Source organism: Centruroides sculpturatus, unplaced genomic scaffold, assembly GCF_000671375.1.
Source record: "Centruroides sculpturatus isolate CEXI.00-Female unplaced genomic scaffold, Cexi_2.0 scaffold444, whole genome shotgun sequence".
Taxonomy (NCBI): Eukaryota; Metazoa; Arthropoda; class Arachnida; order Scorpiones; family Buthidae; genus Centruroides; species Centruroides sculpturatus.
Genome location: NW_019384864.1, coordinates 465,022 through 484,785, shown reverse-complemented (window position 1 = coordinate 484,785; position 19,764 = coordinate 465,022). Strand labels below are relative to the sequence as shown.

The window sequence follows — 19,764 nt, the reverse complement described above, 5'->3', positions numbered from 1 at the left end:
TTCCACACAGCCTTCAAAAAACACCTCGAATTAGAAAACGACAATCTCAAACTGTTTTATCAACGCCCTATAATATGAGAACGTTTCGTACGAGGTAAACCCTTGCCATAATTATCTCTCTCCAACGTAAAATCTCTCTCGAACTTTAGTGTTAAATTAGGTTAAGTTAGGTTAGAATACAAAATATTTATTTATATGTTGATACGCGAGTGTTATATTTATGATCTCTATGTTAAATTTCTCATCTGTTTATTAAATGTGTTCGTATATTTAAACTGGTGTAGTCTTTCGGACACCTGATCACGACTTCATTTCGCCTCCCACTCCTTTACCCTCCTATAACATCCGACCACCGAGAACGGATCTTCCCAACCCGAGCAGATTAAGTAGTCATTAGGGTTCACCCAGTGGCCCCTGCTACTCACACTACAAGATAGTTCACAAACCGTGCCACGCCAAACCTTCGCAAGCGAGTCAAATAAGTTGTGACGCGTTGAAATTTCGCATACTGTATTCTGTGTTTTTTGTAATAGTCATAGTGGAACAGTAAATCTGCGAATTATGACAACAGTTATTTGACCGACATGGCCAACTTATTTGATATCTGACGGTTTATCGCTTTGAGAAATGAAGATTTGACATCGGTGTTAGTCGAGAACCGAAATAATGAACGTGGAAATTTTGAACCGACAATGAAATGAAAATTTCGCAGGCTGCAGATGCGATCAAATGTCACCGTTACTCGAGTTGTATGCGCAGTCTGGAGGCGAAAGAGCTGCAGTTGCACACCTGTCGTTTTGCAAGCGTATGTGATGGAGAGCTTATCGTCAAGTGCAAAGACTGGAAAATACATTTGAGCGGTGATTACAGTGACCGCGTGGTTAGACATGTATAAAGTAATTGGAGCAGTGATAGCACGCAGTCGTGGCCGAGTGGTTAAGGCGACGGACTAGAAATCCGTTGGGATCTTCCCGCACAGGTTCGAATCCTGTCGACTGCGTCTCTACGTAGTTTTTAATTATTTTATTTCGTGTTTATTTTCCTGCTTCGTTCTTTAAATTGCTAGGTGCGGTAGCAGTTTGGCAAAGGGCTAATATTTTTTTACGCTGTTGCAAAAGCAAACCAGCATCATCGTAAAGTAGCTAAAGACCTGATGGAACATGATAAACCAATTTGGTTTACAGCAGTCGCAATTTCGTCGGAAGTTGTCGCAACCGCATGAGATACAACACGCACTGAATGGGAAACAAACAGATTCCGTCTGCACTTGGAACCAATGGAAAATTGCAGACAGGACGACGGAAAAGTGGTCGTCCGTAGACGGCAATGCCTAGAAGCGAGCTGACGTTCGAAACAATTGCGAAAGGTATGTTTTTAAGACAAATGTCGGTAATTTGCAGTCTAAAACATTTATTAACGCGAGATGTTCTTGTCGAAAATGATGCTCGGTTGCGTTATCAGACCGGAAGCAGAGTTAGCAGAGAAGGCCCGGATAGCTCAGTCGGTAGAGCGTTAGGCTTTTAACCTAACGGTCCAGGGTTCGAGTCCCTGTTCGGGCGGTTGGCTTTTTTTTCTTCGTTTTGCCGATCGTGATTGTGGATTGCTAGAATTGAATCGCATTTTGCAGACTTACGAACGCTGGTGTTAAATAGATATGCGAAAAAGAAGTGTTTGATTGGAAACTTGCAAATGCATATTTTGCAATGACACTGACTTGGATATTGCATGTAGGCAAAGCAAAAAGCAAATTAATGCCTTGATATTACATTCAAGTTTTCTGTCGACGACGAATCTATTTATCGCATTTCGATAACACGGCGAATCTCGCGGTGGATAATTTCTCAGAAATTCGATTCGGAAATCGGAAGATGGTGACAACGTTCTGCTGACACAGAGACAAAATATTGCGCTGGTAGAAAACGAAAATCGTTAGAATGAAAGACGTCGGAAGTGCCCGGTTAGCTCAGTCGGTAGAGCGTTAGGCTCTTAACCTAACGGTCCGGGGTTCGAGACCCCGATCGGGCAAGACGTTTTTGCGTTGTTCGACGCATTTTGGTCATTGCCGTATTCGACGCTTGTGTCTTTGTGAATAAAATGCTCTAGTTCCGTCATGCACATTCATCTCCACGTTGAGTAAATGACATTAACATAGCGCGTTATGTTTTAAATTATACACACGCTATTGTTCGACTTCAGTTTTTTGGATCGCGAAAGGCATTGAGTGAATGGCTGCAGTCTCATTTGTCGAAGCTTTATTTATATACTATGCGAATTTTTTACAATCGAACGTACAGGAAATAAAAAGAAACGACCTGGCAACTATTTTATGTTGGTTTACTGTATTGCAGACTAGTTGTTTAATTAATTATAAAATTTGCTTTCTTTAATCTATATAAATTGTAAATTACTAACTTCTGTATATGAATTTTCACTGCATGTTTTTATTTTCAACTAAGTTAACGTATCTTATGTTTATATAAATATAATAATGCCAAACAGATAAGATTGCAAAAAGGGATTACTGATAATTTCGAAATAATAAATTTAATAGTAAACCGCGTATTTTTGTGTTACGCGAGCGTTGTAACATGTACAGCATATAATATTGTAAAAATTTATAAACATAAATGTAATAATTTGAACTTCGAACAAATAGACATGACTCGTTTGGAATTGTTCGACTTTTTCTACTCTTTCGTAAATCAAATCAGTTGATGATAAACTGGATATGCGATTTTAGCACAGTTTTCGCTTTTATGCATAACATGGCTACCGCACTGAGATGACTATTTGCCATCTTACAGCGTACGTAGCTTTTTACAGTTATAAAGAATGAGAAAGAACTCTCAGCTGAAGAAATTGCACAGAAGTATTTTCAGAGCTATGACGACATTGGGATAAATAACGTACAAACCTCCATTCCACACACCATTGACAGAGTGCGATGAAGCCTTCAGCACGAATCCACATTGAGAATTTCAAGATGAGATCTGAGATGTAATATCTCACTTTGAACTATTGATGAAATTCAGCAAATTCCTTGCGTCAAACATTATGTTCTACCATAATTATTTTCATTCGCCGCACCATCACTGCGTTGACACCTACATATGATAAAAATTGTAATTAAAATAATTTTCATTGTACACAAAATATTTGCGCCATTTTTCAGCGCTACAAATCTTTCAAACATTAAAGGAAGTAATTGTCATTTATTGATAATTATGTGAGAACCGAGGATGTCGAGAGGTTAGCTCGGGCTTTTCTCATTGGCTTCTCGTCAGGAGGTTTTAAATCGTGTGGGGAGAACGCGTGTGTAAGTCGATAGGTGCGGAAATTGCGGGTTTCTTATCATAGAGGAAATAGCTTAAAGCGTTTTGTAGCAGCGTAACTAAATTACTAAGTTAGATCAAATAGTTTTTTTTATTGACTCTTCTTTCATCAGTATGAAGACTGCTATTTCTTTTGGTAGAATTAACTTTAATTTTTATTCGCAATTTTTTTTTTTTTATTTGGCCAATTATATCGTGGCATCGGAATAGGAAAATAATATCATTCAAGGTTTTCAGTCTGGATAAAATATTGAGTTTGAGTAGCGTGCTGTTCATGTAAAGACATATCTGTTTGTCTCTGTGATTTTTGATAATATCAGCGAAACTTTTGAACTAATCCACTATTCAATTATATTATCAGGTGGAGATGCACACCCTGGTTCGTTTGANGAAGTAATTGTCATTTATTGATAATTATGTGAGAACCGAGGATGTCGAGAGGTTAGCTCGGGCCCTACTTACCGGCTTCTCGTCAGGAGGTTTTAAATCGTGTGGGGAGAACGCGTGTGTAAGTCGATAGGTGCGAAAATTGCGGGTTTTTCACCATAGAGTAAGTAGCTTAAAGCGCCCTGCAGCAGCTTAACTAAATTACTAAGTTAGATTAAGTAGGGTTTTTTATTGATAATTTTTTCGTCAGGATGAAGACAGCTATTACTTTTGTAGAATTAAGTTCAACTTATATTTGCAACCGTTTTTTTTATCCGACTAATTGTATGGTGACATTGGAATAGGAAAATAACATTATTCGTGGTTACCAGTTTTCATAAAATATTGACTTTAGTAGCGTGCTGTTTATCTAAAGACATATCTGTTTGTTTCTGTGATATTTGGATAATATTAGCGGAACTTTTCGATTAATGGAGTATTTAATTATATTATCAGGTGGAGATGCACACCCTGGTTCGTTTGATTTTAGTTTTATGTCCTTCGCTAAATTGGGGGTAAATTTAGTTTATTAAATTTNGATGATTTCGGATATAAACTATGACAGACTAAAAATTTTAAAAATGTGTTAGATTGGTCACTCGATAAGCACTTACGTAAGATAACGTTTGTGGTACGGTTTCTCTAAAGAAATCCAAGAAATCCCGGCTGTTTTTTTAACCCGAGAAATTCTGCAAATTTGTTAAAAGTTCACTTTTTTCTTATTTCATGTTAAGGTTGAAAAAATTTTGCAAATAGAAAATATAATTAACTCATAAACGACGGGGTGGCACTAGGGGGTTTTCTGCAGAGTCATTTTTTATATTGGTATTTAAAATTGGGTGTTGGTAGTTAACGTTTTTAGTGAGTATTAGTCTTTTAAATTTTGTAGTATTAGAGTTAATGGAGAAATTTCATATTTTTTCGTTTCAATAGAATTTAACGGCCACTAACGAACATTAACGGTCGTAACAATCGTTTTTATTTACTAAATTATAGAAATTTTCAACTAATATAACACATTTATTATTTATCAGATCGGGTTTAAACTTTCTAGCCTACTTTAAACAGTACTAGGGTAATCTTGGGCTTTTGTTGCGACTAAAGTCTTACGGGTTATAATACGGGTCGAAACGGCCAATTACGTGTAGTTAGGTTCGGTGTTAAGTAGTCTGCTCCTTGTTGGTGAAGACAGCCAACGATCTGGAAGTGGGTATCATAGTAACCATACATAATTGGCAATAATATAGTCACATTTGGGAGCTGGTGAATTCTGCAGAATCAGGGCGACAAACGGCCAATGTTTGGCATAATTGTCAGAAACGAGAATTTAGAATTAACAATGATGCCACAACTTTCAAATGAGAAATTCACTACCACTATAATATATCAAGACCCACAAATTTACTTACAAAATCTATCTTTCCTCAGCAGAAGATGACGAAACTTGTGCAAGGGAACTGGAAGATATGTTTAGAAAATTGAATAGCCAAAATATTATTACAATAGGCGATATTAATGNAGACAGCCAACGATCTGGAAGTGGGTATCATAGTAACCATACATAATTGGCAATAATATAGTCACATTTGGGAGCTGGTGAATTCTGCAGAATCAGGGCGACAAACGGCCAAAGTTTGGCATAATTGTCAGAAAAGAGAATTTAGAATTAACAATGATGCCACAACTTTCAAATGAGAAATTCACTACCACTATAATATATCAAGACCCACAAATTTACTTAAAAAATGTATCTTTTCTCAGCAGAAGATGACGAAACTTGTGCAAGGGAACTGGAATATATGTTAAGAAAATTGAATAGCCGAAATATTATTACAATGGGCGATATTAATGCAAAGTCGCCCATATGGTTTAACATTCTGGAAGACGGAAGAGGAAGGAAAATTTCAGATATGATGGATGAAAACGGGATGACCTCAGCAAATATGAGCAAAGCTTCCACTTTCTACGCTGCAATACCAGAGGATTGGGACAGTCACTGAAGAACTAGACCACAGAATAGAAAATTGTGAGAGTTTACTTATACTCTCAGGGAGCGATCACGGGTACCTTATTACAGAAATAAACAATTTTCAAATAGGCGAATATACCAATGGGAGGAGAATATGCAGACTGACCAACTGGGACCAATTTAGAGAGGAGATTGCTAGAAAATGGATAAAGTATGACATCCGAAAACTTACTACAAACTCGGACATTGATTAGTATGTAACACATATAACTGAAGCAATGCAAACGGTTGGAAAGCAAGCGACCAAAATAAAAAAATAGCAATCGAAAGAAAACTCCTTGGTGGACAAACGAACTAGAGAGGCAGAAAAAACAGGTCCAGAAACTTAGTAGGAAAATAACCAGAAAAACCGTCGGAAAAAGAAAACGACTAAAAGAAGACTACAAGCAGACACTTAAAAAATTCAAAAAAAGAAATAAATAAGACAAGGTCTGAGGCATGGGAAAAAATTTGTGGGGAAAATCACAAGAAAGACCCATGGGATACTCACAAACAATTGATATTTCGAAATAGGAAGAAAACACACATGCCAGACATCACGAACGAAACCTATAGCCAGAACAATCTCGACATCATCCAGAAGATAAAAAACATTCTACAATTCCATTCCCGAGTGGCAATCCCGATTCAGACATTGAAATACACAAGTTAATCAGAACTGAGCATGACCGGTGTAAAATTCACAATAATGACATCCCATTCTTTTTTAATTAAGGAGTTCCAAAGGCTCTTAGAACTGGAAAATATAGACGGCAAGCTAAAAGCCGCATTTAACGAGATACCAATAGACTTTGTCTGTCTAAGCAAAGTCTATTGGTATATACCTCCTTAAATACTGTCGTATCTAAAAAAGCAAATGTGAAATTTATTCCAAAAACCAAAAACGCACGCTAATAAGCCTACTCCCGGTACTAGAAAAAATCTTAGATGGCTTAATAATCAACAGAATCTATCACCACTTACAAAATAATAAAAAAACTAAATGACTGTAAATTTAGATTCAAAAAAGGACGTTCTACAATCAAAGTAGATCTCAGAGTCAAGAATTTCATCAAGAATGTTTAGAAAATGGGTCAACACTCCATGCTCATTTCAACAGACTTCAAAAAAGCTTTTGATTTTCTATGGTGGCTGAGTATCTTCACGCTCTTGAACAAGACTGAATGTCCCGCCAATATTTAAATAATTCTACGAAACTACTTACACAGCAGGATGGCAGGATATCACTCCAACAACATTACAATTACAAAAAAGTCACCATAGATTGCCCACAAGGCTCGAGGAGTGCGCCAGATCTCTGGAGACTAGGCTTTGACAGCCTGCTAGAAGAATTCAATGAAAGGGAAGATACAAAAATACAGGCTTTTGCCGATAATGTTATATTGATGATTTCGGATATAAACTATGACAGACTAAAAATTTTAAAAATGTGTTAGATTGGTCACTCGATAAGCACTTACGTAAGATAACGTTTGTGGTACGGTTTCTCTAAAGAAATCCAAGAAATCCCGGCTGTTTTTTTAACCCGAGAAATTCTGCAAATTCGTTAAAAGTTCACTTTTTTCTTATTTTATGTTAAGGTTGAAAAAATTTTGCAAATAGAAAATATAATTAACTCATAAACAGTCAGAATACATTTGTATTTAAGCCCGCTTGTTAGTTTTTAAATTTTTGCTAGTTATGGCATGTCGCAGATTGTTAATAATCAATGCGTAGCCTATTTATTGCAGGACTCTGAAAATTCTTTGTCAGAACCTGTAATACCTTGAATAAATGCGCTGATTCTGTCTTAATTTTTAACCATCTCTAGTAGCTTCAACAACTGCATTTTGTTTTGCAAATTGGGCAAGGATACAAACGAATACGAAGTATGGAAGTATGAAGTTTCTCTTCATAAACATGATTATTAAAGCCAATTGAACAGCCGAATTATCGGGCTATAAGCTTTATGCTATTAAAACAGCCGTGGTAGATAAATCAAAAATACTAGAGAGCAAAAAAATTACTGCAATGCATCTCGAAAACGAACTAGAAATCTTCGTTCGATGCTACGAGTGAAAAACTACAAAAATTTTTGGTGGTTATTTCACTCGTTTATCTCGTTCCCTATCTCCCACCATTCGGCCGATTTGATTATGGGGTCTAGTGAAATTTACAATGAATGTGATTAATAAGACATTATTAATACTCACATAGCGAAAATTTATATATATAACCGTAGAAATAAATTATTGATATACTGTAATAGTAAATTAATTAAAATATTGAGAGTTTTAATAATTGTTCAACTAGTATAATATAAATATGTACAGTTGCATATAATAACTATTTAATTATGTTTAAATTTACAGATGTAATTAACTTTAATTAATTAAAATATTTTTTAATGTTTGATGTAAAATAAATTTCGTTCTGTTGTCGCACGTTCCTTTCCAATCATCATTATTTAAGTCGAAAGTCATGGCTCCTCCTAATCCCATCTTCTTTATCCACATTGCCTATCAGAAATAATTAATTTTATTTTCCTCAATATTAAACATTCAATTTATATCATTTTATTTATCAGTAATTTCTTACACTGATATATAAATGTCTTACCTTCATGACCACACTTTGAACGTCGTCGTAACCAACCCAATCAAGATTTTTATAAGCATATGGGACTTCGCTTTCTCCATCGAACACTCGAATTGCACCATCGTTCAAAAAATCGCACACCTGAAACATAAAAATTCATTTCTTTTTACTAATATTTTCATTAATTAAGATTATATAATGTAAAAACCAGTTCGTTTCAAAAATTTTTATCGTAATTCCACGTGTCACTTCAACATTTTCATCTTTGTCATATTTTTTTTTACAACTTTTTCCAACTGTGGGCACATAGAGAACCTTTTTTTTTTGGCAATCCCGTTATGGGTTTGGCCAGACTCGTCACCTCATTGTGAAATAGGGTGGTTAGGGATGGGCCACCTTAACTTTTATCTGTCATCTTATGCCGGCCGACTCTGTCATATTAAATTTCTAATAAGCATTGTTTTTATCGGGTAGTTTTGATTATCGTCGACCATTTCTATATAAAAGTGAAGAGAATTTTATTATGTATTTACTAATAATTTTTATATTAAATGACATACGAACATGGCATCGAAGCGGTACGCTATCTCACTATCCCATCTGATAGACAACAATAATTATTATAAGAAATATAAAGGCTACATTTTCACAATGCTACGAATTGTGGACCGTTGTACAAAAAATTCAACTAGAAAAAGTAATTGAATTCATCACTAACCTGTGAATATGACAATTCTCCAAGACCACTTCCAACTGCCGGTGCATCGAAACCGTGCATGTAAGGAACGGCCAACTTGTAACTATGTGAATAGGTCGGTATGCCAACAAGTAATTTTGATTTCGGTAATCCTTTCTCCACCCAATACTGTGCCGACCAGGCCTGTAATTATATATCGTAATTTTATACATTTCGTCACATACATCGTCAAATTCATTAAATCGGTGAAATAAATTGGTAAAGTTACTGTGTTTAGAGTAGAAAAATAGGCTTTTTCTACGCTTCTTTTAAACAATGGACTGTTGTGTCCTGTAAAAGGCATGTACCAAGAGTAATCGTGATAATCGTACGCCATCAAATTGACAAAATCAACATATCTAGTAGGACAAAAATATATACAAATTTATTATCGATTATTTGGCACACGTACTTATTTTTTAAACTAAAAATAATTTCATACTTTGCCATATTTGGTATATCATATGACACATCGATAATTGTTTTCGGAGCGGCTACTGCTACAGATAACAGATATTTATCTTGCTTATCAGCAAGACGAAATTCCTAAACAATCAATAGAAACTTTCAGTTATTGCTAGGCAAAAGTTATCTTATTTTTGAAGGTTTTAAAAATGTAACTACAGTATTTCATACTTTGAGAAGAAGAATAAAGTTAATTCTATCCATAGCTGGTAAACCATCCCATGCTGGAAATTCCCAATCGATATCGAAACCGTCGAATCCATATTCGTTCAATAATTCGAAAATTGAATTAATAAACCTGTAATAAATATTATAAATTAATTTTATAATGGTAAAATATTCTTTTTTATGTGTTATAATAAAAAGGCAAACTTTGTTCTATTTTCAGCTGAATATGAAGCTTCAGAAAAACCTTTTCCTCCTCCAGCTGAAAGCATCAGTTTTAAATTTGGATTCTTTTTCTTTAAGGCTATCACCATCTCATAACCTTTAACATCTTCTGGCAGAGGTGGTACTAGCGTAGAGTTAAATACAGAAGAAAAACCCAACAAAATATGAGTGCATATATGGGGATCTATATCGTTTGGCATCAACGTTCCATTCTTCATATGATTCCAGACATAATAGCAAGCAATCTTTTTCGGTTGAGTGTTTAGCATCTCTGAAAATTTACAAAAATATATTAGAAATATATGGAAACATACCAGCTTTTACAATTAACTACAATACAACATGGCATAATATTTACAGCTATAAAAATGTACAATAAAAAATAAGAATTTGGGCAGTTGAAATATTATTAAAATTGGCCAAATTAATTAAGTAAAAAGTATGTATATTTTTATAAAATAAAATAAAAATATATAAATTAGTATTTGAAGATTTGCTATTACCGTTTACATACGTGATTGATTGAATAATGAATCAGGGAAACAGCAGGACACAATAAACCCTGATTCAGAGTTGATTTGACCAACAGTGAGGTCAGTTAACAAGGGTAAATAAATAGAAAACACGCCATAATCTGTATTATTCAGCAGAGATTCTGAAGTCTAATTTAGTTTGAAATTCGAATCTCCACGACAATAGGCTCATATCTTATGACCAGTCATCTAGCCAATACGTGTTACTTGCGCTCAATGTTGAAGATATTAATTATGTTTGTCAATTTTTTTAAATTTTATACGTAAAGACTAATATAAAGCTTCATTGAATAATATTTCATCACTGAAGGATACGATTTTGCGCAGGATGACACACAAATAATGATAACATAGAAAGTAAAACCAGACATTATTTTATTCATATTGCTTACATTAATTTGTAATTTGAAGTTGTAAGCCGTAGCAATGACTTGTTTATGCTTACAATTCCAAATAAAAACGTCCATTTAATCAAACTGCACATAAAATATTTAATTGAGAGTTATGGAAAAACATAATGCATAATAATAACGTAAACGTATATATATATAAAGTATATATATCTAATGCCCGCATATATCTTCATAATGTCTGTAAATATATATGAGTAATGTATTATGCAATATGTAATATCATAAGGAGATATGCCAAACGTTATTAATATAATTAAAAAAGTAATTACCGTTAAAAAAGGGTAACGTGTAGTTATGATCCCCATGTAGTATCCCATCAAATTTAGCTTTCGACATGATTTTCGAACGTCTGCGAATGTGCTTAACATCTGTAAATAGTTTATACGTAAGTTAATATGTAAAAAATTCGTTTATACGTAATAAATTTGCATAACAAATTACATAAATAATATAGAAGAAACTTACCTTCGTTGACAGTTTCGCAAGAATAAAGTAAGCAACAGAAAAGAAACAGGAAAAGAAGTAAAAAGTTCATGTTTTCTCTTCTTATAACAATGTCTATATGATAAAGCATTTAATAGAGAGCTGATGTTATAAACAGATAATATTCTCTTATCAATAAATGATAGTTTCTGTTTGATTCGATAATATTATAGATAAAATATAGTTTAACATATATGATTAAAAATAATAATATCAGCATTCTTAGTATGCTAGGTGAGAAAACATTACTTATCATTCCAGGTGGGTTTACCCCCATTCAAATAATGGAATGTAAAGATTTTTATACCTAATATTTATGTAAGGCTCTATATAAATGTTCTTTACTAAACTGTTCTTTCTTTGCCGATTTATGTCAGAATAGTTACACGGAATGCTATATGAGGTACAGTTCAATGTGACCTAACTAATTTCCAAATTAAAGAAGTTTCCGCAATTAAATTATCTGTTTTGCACTATTACATGTACAGTATGTAATAGAGCAAAACAGATAATAAGTCAAATATTTGGAAGCCCTTAAAACAATAAATGAGTATATGACATTATTTAAGAAAGTCGTCGTGGTCATGCGATCCCACATAGTTTATCAGTTTTTCACATATTAAAGTCTAACCATTTATCATGTACGCTAGCCGGACAGACAAGGTAGTCAAGACGTCAACCTATTGCTCTGGGGAACCCGAAATAAATTCCAGGCAGTAGAAAATCTCAGGAATTTTTCAAGGATGGTGTGTTTCTGTATATCAGGCCTCGTCCATTACCACTTGGTCATCCACACTGTTAATCTGGCCAAGCCCACGAAAGAGTGAAAAGTTTTGTCATAGTTATATTAATAAACCTTCATTTTTTACTGTATAACACTATGTGAACAATATATTTTTCAAATTAAAACGAATATGGGATTGTTCAAAAGTTACTAAAATTGTTAATTAATTTTCTATGTTATATATCATTTATATTTATTTAAATTGCCTTTCTAAAAATTGCCAAGACTTTCTTTCTAAACCTTTCTAAAAATTGCCAAGACTTTCTAAAAATTGCCATAATATATGTTTATCTTTCTTCATTTATTTTTTACGCCAGGCTTTACAGCCGAATGCAGTGTTTCTACTTACAAGAGGATGGTCTCTTGTAACGGGAAAAATTGTATTCGGCTCCCAATTAACAAACATGAACTATAGACAATGGCATTGCTACTCGAACTACTCATGATTAATTCTGAACACAGCATTCCAAACTGATTAAAACTTTTAGAATAAATAATTATAAAGTTCACTAAAAATCATTTCTCATTCATACATTTATCTGAATCAATTAAACAATACATACTAATAACACAGTAATAATCTGTTTATTATAAACAGATTATTACTGTGTTATGCCTTGGGCCGCATGCGGCCCGCGGGCCGCGGGTTGGACACCCCTGAATTAAACAATACACACTAATAACACAGTAATAATCTGTTTATTATAAACATTAATTTTTATACATTGTAATTACATTATATGCCTATACTATATATATAATAAATGTAGTTTTCCTACCATAAAAGAGAAGCCTATCCGTGGCTAAAAAAAACTCCGATTCATTTACGAAGATCTAGACAGACACACCATCATTTATTATTAACAGCGCTCGCACCATTATTTTATAACTCAGATCGCTGTATTATTATCGTGAAACAATAATCAGAACAATTCTTAATTCATTGTTTTTAAAAATCTNACTCGCATACCCTGCTCTAGGTAAACAAAGAGGTCAGGACACGTGTGACGTCACTAACTTGCCATTCCTGGCTAACATTGTAGAATAGGGATCTGGCTATCCTTGTAGTATATTGTCCTTGGCTACTGGTAACATAAAAATTGCACTTCTATCATTTTAATGTTACCATTAGCAGTGTGATAAGTCTCTGTTCTTTCTACAATAGTATTTGAGATATTGAGCTCTTTTATAATGTTTAAAACTGTTATATTGCTACATATTGTAAATGAAAGTTTTGTACTGTACAGTACGTAATGTTCTGTGTATATCTGTTTAATTAACCTGTGTCGTAACTTTTTTTGGCTCAACTTTATTAATATAAAGATAGAGATTAAACACAATATAAATTGTGAATTACATATATCACAGCTCTTTTCTCACTGCAAACTACTGTACAATAATTCACCTAAAATTAATAAATAAAAAAAAGCTATGGGCTTAACCTTGATAAACTCTAAAAAGCCATCCTAAATCAGTGGCGTAGCGTAGTGGGGGCGGCAGGGGCATCCTGCCACGGGTGGGACTTTTTAGGGGCGGCAAAATTTCACAATAAATAATAATAATATCTTGTAAAAATTTGAACCATTTTATTTCATATTTTCGTCGCACTCACGTTTCGGACCGATTGAAATGAGCACGGAATAGTGTTACCATCCGGACAGTCCGGGTAAACTATTACCCAGTGTTATCGTCCGCAACCTGTCAACCGTTTTTTTTTTTTGCTTCTACAATTCATTCGTATTCATATACACCTCCAATATCCAATAGAACTACTTTAAAATAGTGGCAACATTAGTGCGGAATTTTTATTACTTATTCTGTGACGAAACTAAATTTTAGTGTTTTAAATTGAGATACCTAAATAACGGGAAGGCGAAATTTTGCTTTGCCCCGGGCGGCTGACACCCACGCCACGCCACTATCCAAAATCTCTTTTTTTCTTTTTGTAACAATTTAAATCTATTCTATCTTAACACATGGTTTAACATTTCCATAATTAAATGTATATAATTCTAATCATTCCCTTTTCTTCCTGATTCAGAGAGTTCTCGGGAATCCCAAAGAGATCCCATATTAATAATGTATATACAGACTAAATTATAAATTTTTGACATTTTCTTGCCCTTAACAAAAACGCCCAAAAATATTTGAAAATGAACACAATTTGTAAGCAAAAAAACACAGCCTAAACAATTTAAAGTACTGTATAAAAATCGTTAAAGTGACAGTTAATAGAAATACAGTAGAACCTCGATTATCCGGATTTTCCCTTATCCGGACTACCTTCATCCCCAATTAGTCCGGATAATCGAGGTTCTACTGTATAAATATTAGCGACGTTTACGAATAAATAATGTTCAAAACCGGATTAAAATAGCATTTATAAGCGATCCTTTATGAGTTAAAAACGAGAAAATTTCATATACTGTATGAAAATAATTTCGAATGTTTACAGCTGACTTATGCTCCAGCCAAACTTACGACTATACGCGATCGAAGCGGCAGAAATATTTATTAAATAATAGTAGTATTACAGCTATTGGCAGCGCTGGGACCAGTATAAGTATCGATTCTGCCTTTAGTAAAAATTATTTAAATATAATCGCAAAAAAGTAGCCCGATATGATCCAGTGGTTGTTTGGCATTCTTTTAAAATTAAATACAAACTTGACATCTTTATAACATTCTTAACCCACGTAAGAACGAGATGAGCTGAACGAAATTGTGTAGCTGATTTTTGAAGGGTCGACTGTTCAAAAATCATTTACGGAATCTGCAAGGTTGTCTCCTGGGAGGATTCTTATAAAAACTGGTCCCTATTTACGAGTTACATACGTGATAGAACCGCAGAAAAGTCCACGTGGCACCAGGTTGTTAGTCAGGCGAAAACCCACCAGTGTTCACTAGTTTTATCCAATTGGACATTGATGGGCTTTCAATAAAATATATTAGTTAATACTCGAAAAAATATTTTTATTTACTTCATTTACTTTGCTATTATTAGTAGTTACTTTTAATTTATATTGTCATGAGCTTACAAGATTTACATACACAATAAAAATATTTTACAAATGCAAAATATACAAGATAAGTGTATATCATACATTAAAACCCACATTGAAACTTTGGCATACATAAAAATATATATTTCAATTTCTAGTTAACTATATGTTTGCTTATTTACTGGCTCACAATATACAATACTTTATACAATTGGCAATTAAGTACCAGAACAATCTACTTACAACAAGCTGACTTAGTGTTAATTTGATACCTTCATCACATTGGTCATATGGATAACAACTTGCCGCTGTGTGGTACCCAGATTTCCATCTAGTCCAGGAGCAAATATTGGACCTTTTTGAATGTTTCCAACATTTCTATGAAGTGTTTAGCTATGTGAGAAGCTTTCATTGTAGTCTACAGTTTCCTTTAAATGTTGGCAGTTTTCAAACTAAACTGCCAACGCATATAATTCATTTTATAAAAAAATTATGTATAAAACACACACATTACATTTTGTACAGAAATATGCAAATTTCTCAATAGTTTTGCTTCACTATTTTAATTAATAAGAAAAATAAATTATACCTGAGAAATAATTTATATACTACAAAATAACAGTAAGAAATGTAATAACATATACAATGTTAGCACATTACAATACACAACTTTATGAATAAAACGGTGAATGGATAGTTTGAATTTATCTCGCTTTAGTTCTCTAATTAGTTACAGTCTGCAAAACAACCTAAAATACATTGATTGTCTAGACCTGATCTAATCTAAAAATGTTTTCAACAATTTTAATCCCATCAACCAATCTCAGAATGGAACATTCTGTGCTGTTCCATTTTGATATTCAAATGTTAGATTTGATAGCTTAGAATGGCCTTTAATAGGGTGCAACTATGCAGATGTGAATTTAGAGCAAGCGAGATATTGCGAGCGATTTAGTTTTTGCAAAGAAAAACCATGCACAAACGAGAAGCAAGAAATAATGCTAGCAAGAGCGAATTTCTGGTTCTCGCACATATCTGACAGGTTTTGATATTTATCGCGTCTCGCCTCTTCTCGCCACATATTCTCATTCACTTGCATCTGCATAGTCGCAGCCTTATCCCAAAACATTTCTAGATTAATGAATGGTTTTGGTTTCTTAATAAGCAGATATATCAACCTTACATAATTTGTACCTTTTAAAATAAATATGAAATTTACAATGTACAGTAATCATCCATTATTTCACCCACTGAGGTTTGGAGAAGATGCCCCAACTCTAATTGATAAATTATGACAGGAGTGGATATGGGGCTGAGTAGGTCATTACCCCATCCACTTTTTTTCCCTTCTAAAAATCAAAGAAACCTAAACTTTAAGTCAGAAACTCAATTTATAAAAAGTTATATGTTTATTTATGTTTTCTATATGGAAAAAATATAGGGGTTGTTTCAGAGCATAATAAACAGATTAATCTATTTTAATAACTCTTTAAAAAGTACTGACCCCTCATCAAAAGTTTCTTCCATAGCCTTTGGCAAATAGATGATGCTGTAACAATGGGTCTTGTTTTTTAAAGTAAATTTCTTTGTTTCTTTGCAAGGACATAGCACTGTCATGTGTGGTGGAAAAATGTTGTTAGGAAAGGTCCGAGGGACTGAGGTTTTAGCAGAGACCATGCTGTCTCTCCACAGACTGAGTATGGCTTGGAGTTGAATTCAGATTTCTATGGTGACAAACAGAGCACATGGTAATCAGGCAAACTTTGAATTCTATGAGAAAAAACTTAAATCAGGATTACATCTGTTTGGTCACAATGTTTAATTGCACTTAATAAATAAAAGATGATAACATTCATGCATTTTTTAAATTTCCTGTGAACTTATCTTAAATCAAAGAAAAGTTAACAGTAAAACGTCACTTGATAAATCGTGCTTATTCATTATTATTCAGTTTCAAGTAATTCATAATAAAAATGTCATCATCACATAAATAAAAAGTACATAGCAAACATCTTAACAAAAATGATTTTAAAACATTTCAAATTAAATGAACAAGATTATAAATGCTAACGTTTTGTAAACCTTAGTATTTGTCTCTGATAAAATGCAGTTATAGATAATAAAAAAAACAATAGTTATTTATATTGTCTTAACCTTTAAAGTTTTAATGTTTTTTAAGAAATTTTTTAAAAAATTGTTTAAAAAAAAAAAATTAATACTGAAATAAATACTTATATATAGTTGAAGTGGTAAAATGATGACTAGAACAATGATGAAATGAAGTTTGTCTGAGCTTGTTCATTCCCATGCAGTTACTTGATAAACTAACTTAACTTTACATTAAACATTGAATAAATAAATTAATTAAGAACTTAATGCTGCTAATCACAATTGGCTTTTTTATCACAGAGAATACTTCGAATTATTTGATGCAGTGGAAACTTTGTCTTCCCATCACAACTTCCCTTCCAGTCATCATAGTTTAGATCATAGGTCATTGCTCCACCAAAATCCATCTTCATTATCCAATGGGTCTAAAGAATACAGAGGAAATTTAAAAGTTGCACAAAATAGAGAAGTGAAATAGCTCAAGCATGTACTAGTCTACTCTGAGATAAAGTAGATGTGCAACTCTCATTATGGCTTATTCTAGACTGGTTTTAAAGCCTTTATAAAATAGTAATAGAGTGATGCTAGCTATATCATTCTTTCTTTAAACTTAAGAATACATGATGATAAAGCTATCATAACCCATAGGTCACATTTGAGTTATGCTAGCTTCTGAGTAGATGTATAAATTCTCATCTAATGGATGTGATGTAACACCATTATCTCTACTAGAAGTTACCATACTACAGATGTAGATATCTGTATAAATCTACAGATTATGCTAACTTCTGAGTAGGAGTATAAGCAACAGATTCTACTGATATAAACAAACCTAATACTAATATTACTAATAATACTAATTGATGATAATCTATTGATACATCTCTTTGCATTGTAAAAATTTTTACATGTAGAAGCTATAAATCAGTGCACAGACAATATCTGCATTGATATTATTATATATCAATAAATCTATCTACAATGCAAGGAAAGATTTTGTCCTTCTAGTTTTCCCTCTATATATGATACAAAACTATCAATAATTGAATTATATGTTTACTTAAACATTATAAAATTTTCAGATCATCATACCTTTGCTGAAACACTTTGATAATCATCATAACCAATCCAATTTAGATTTTTATAAGTGTAAGGAACTTGACTTTCTTTATCAAAAACACGAATTCCACCTTCTTTTAAAAAGTTACATACCTTAAATTAAAAATTTATATTGTATTATTTAGTGAATAGTATGTATTATTTATACATTACAGTATTATAGTATGTGTTTAAATATAATTTAAAAATTTCAAATTCATTACCTCAGAATATGTTAACTCTCCAAGACCAGTACCAACAGCCGGAGCATCGAAACCATGCATGTAAGGAACGGCTAATTTATAACTATGTGAATACGTTGGAATTCCCACTAATAATTTTGATCTCGGTAAACCTTTCTCCAACCAATATTGTGCAGACCATGCCTACAGTATTACATGAAACACATGTATTCCACCAATGAAAAATAATCATCAATATCAATAAAATTTATCAGTAAGTTACCGTGTTTAGAGTGGCAAAATAACCTCTCTCAATACTTCTCCTGAATAATGGACTATTATGTCCAGTAAATGGCATGTATTTGGAATAATCATGATAATCATAAGACATTAGATTGACAAAATCGACGTATCTGTTTTATAAACATAAAAATGAAAATTATTGAAATTACTCTGTTTTATAAATGTAAAAATGAAAACTAATAAAATATCTGAACATAACAAAGATGTTAATGACAGATTGCTTACCTTGCTATCTTTGGTACATCATAGGAAACATCGATAATTGTTTTTGGAGCAGCTACAGCCACAGATAGTAGGTATTTGTCTCTACTAGCATAGTGAAATTCCTGTAATATGTGTTAAACACACAAATATATATGTATACTGTATATATAAAACTTACTATCATTATGACAACAACTATAAACAGTAGTTGAAAGACAAATATTCATTTTACACAGTTTCTTCTTATTAATTCATTCAATGTCTTAAAAGAATTTGTTGGATTTAAATAACAATTACTAGTCAAAAGTTTGCAGTATTATACATCAGGTAAATTTAATTAGTTAGACATATATTGAATTATGTTTTATGTTAGAAAGATACATATACCTTTTAAATAATAACAAACAATATATTTTAAGTACAGTAGAACCCCTCTACTCTGCCCTCGGCTAGTCCGTCACTCCGGTTAATCCGACCGTGGTCGGAGTCGAGAAACTTGTCCTGACTTGTCGGTGACTCACTGTCCGTGGCGTTTTTCTGTGTTCGTTACAGTATATGTTTTACATTGTGTGTACGTGCACAGTTTTGTGTGTGTTTTCAACATGTCAGGAGTGAAATGTAAACACGTTACTCTTTCATTAAATGAAAAATTAGCAGTGCTACAAAGACTCGACAAAGGGGAAGATTGTTTATTTTAC

The 19,764-nt window shown here is 33.0% G+C and overlaps 2 protein-coding genes and 3 non-coding genes across 5 annotated transcripts; 3 read left to right on the top strand and 2 right to left on the bottom strand.

Moving 5' to 3' along the window:
- The first annotated feature begins 918 nt into the window (after nucleotides 1-918).
- Nucleotides 919-1,000, top strand: Trnas-aga. The gene has a single exon. It is a non-coding gene; the product is annotated as a tRNA-Ser (tRNA).
- A 486-nt stretch (nucleotides 1,001-1,486) lies between these two features.
- Trnak-uuu lies at nucleotides 1,487-1,559 on the top strand. Its single transcript has one exon. It is a non-coding gene; the product is annotated as a tRNA-Lys (tRNA).
- Nucleotides 1,560-1,952: 393 nt separating this feature from the next.
- Trnak-cuu lies at nucleotides 1,953-2,025 on the top strand. The gene has a single exon. It is a non-coding gene; the product is annotated as a tRNA-Lys (tRNA).
- Nucleotides 2,026-8,079: 6,054 nt separating this feature from the next.
- Nucleotides 8,080-12,992, bottom strand: LOC111630719 (acidic mammalian chitinase-like). The gene is made up of 10 exons (XM_023374864.1): nucleotides 12,948-12,992; nucleotides 11,367-11,459; nucleotides 11,171-11,269; nucleotides 9,938-10,226; nucleotides 9,737-9,863; nucleotides 9,543-9,646; nucleotides 9,330-9,459; nucleotides 9,083-9,244; nucleotides 8,386-8,505; nucleotides 8,080-8,285 (listed from the first exon to the last, which is right to left on the bottom strand). The coding sequence occupies exons 2-10, from the start codon at nucleotides 11,434-11,436 to the stop codon at nucleotides 8,151-8,153; spliced, it is 1,236 nt and encodes a 411-aa protein (XP_023230632.1). The 5' UTR covers nucleotides 11,437-11,459; nucleotides 12,948-12,992; the 3' UTR covers nucleotides 8,080-8,150.
- A 1,537-nt stretch (nucleotides 12,993-14,529) lies between these two features.
- LOC111630746 (acidic mammalian chitinase-like) lies at nucleotides 14,530-19,250 on the bottom strand. The gene is made up of 6 exons (XM_023374899.1): nucleotides 19,245-19,250; nucleotides 19,088-19,188; nucleotides 18,843-18,972; nucleotides 18,602-18,763; nucleotides 18,372-18,491; nucleotides 14,530-17,704 (listed from the first exon to the last, which is right to left on the bottom strand). Exons 1-6 carry the CDS (start codon nucleotides 19,248-19,250, stop codon nucleotides 17,552-17,554), a joined length of 672 nt encoding a protein of 223 aa, XP_023230667.1. The 3' UTR covers nucleotides 14,530-17,551.
- Nucleotides 19,251-19,764: the final 514 nt, after the last annotated feature.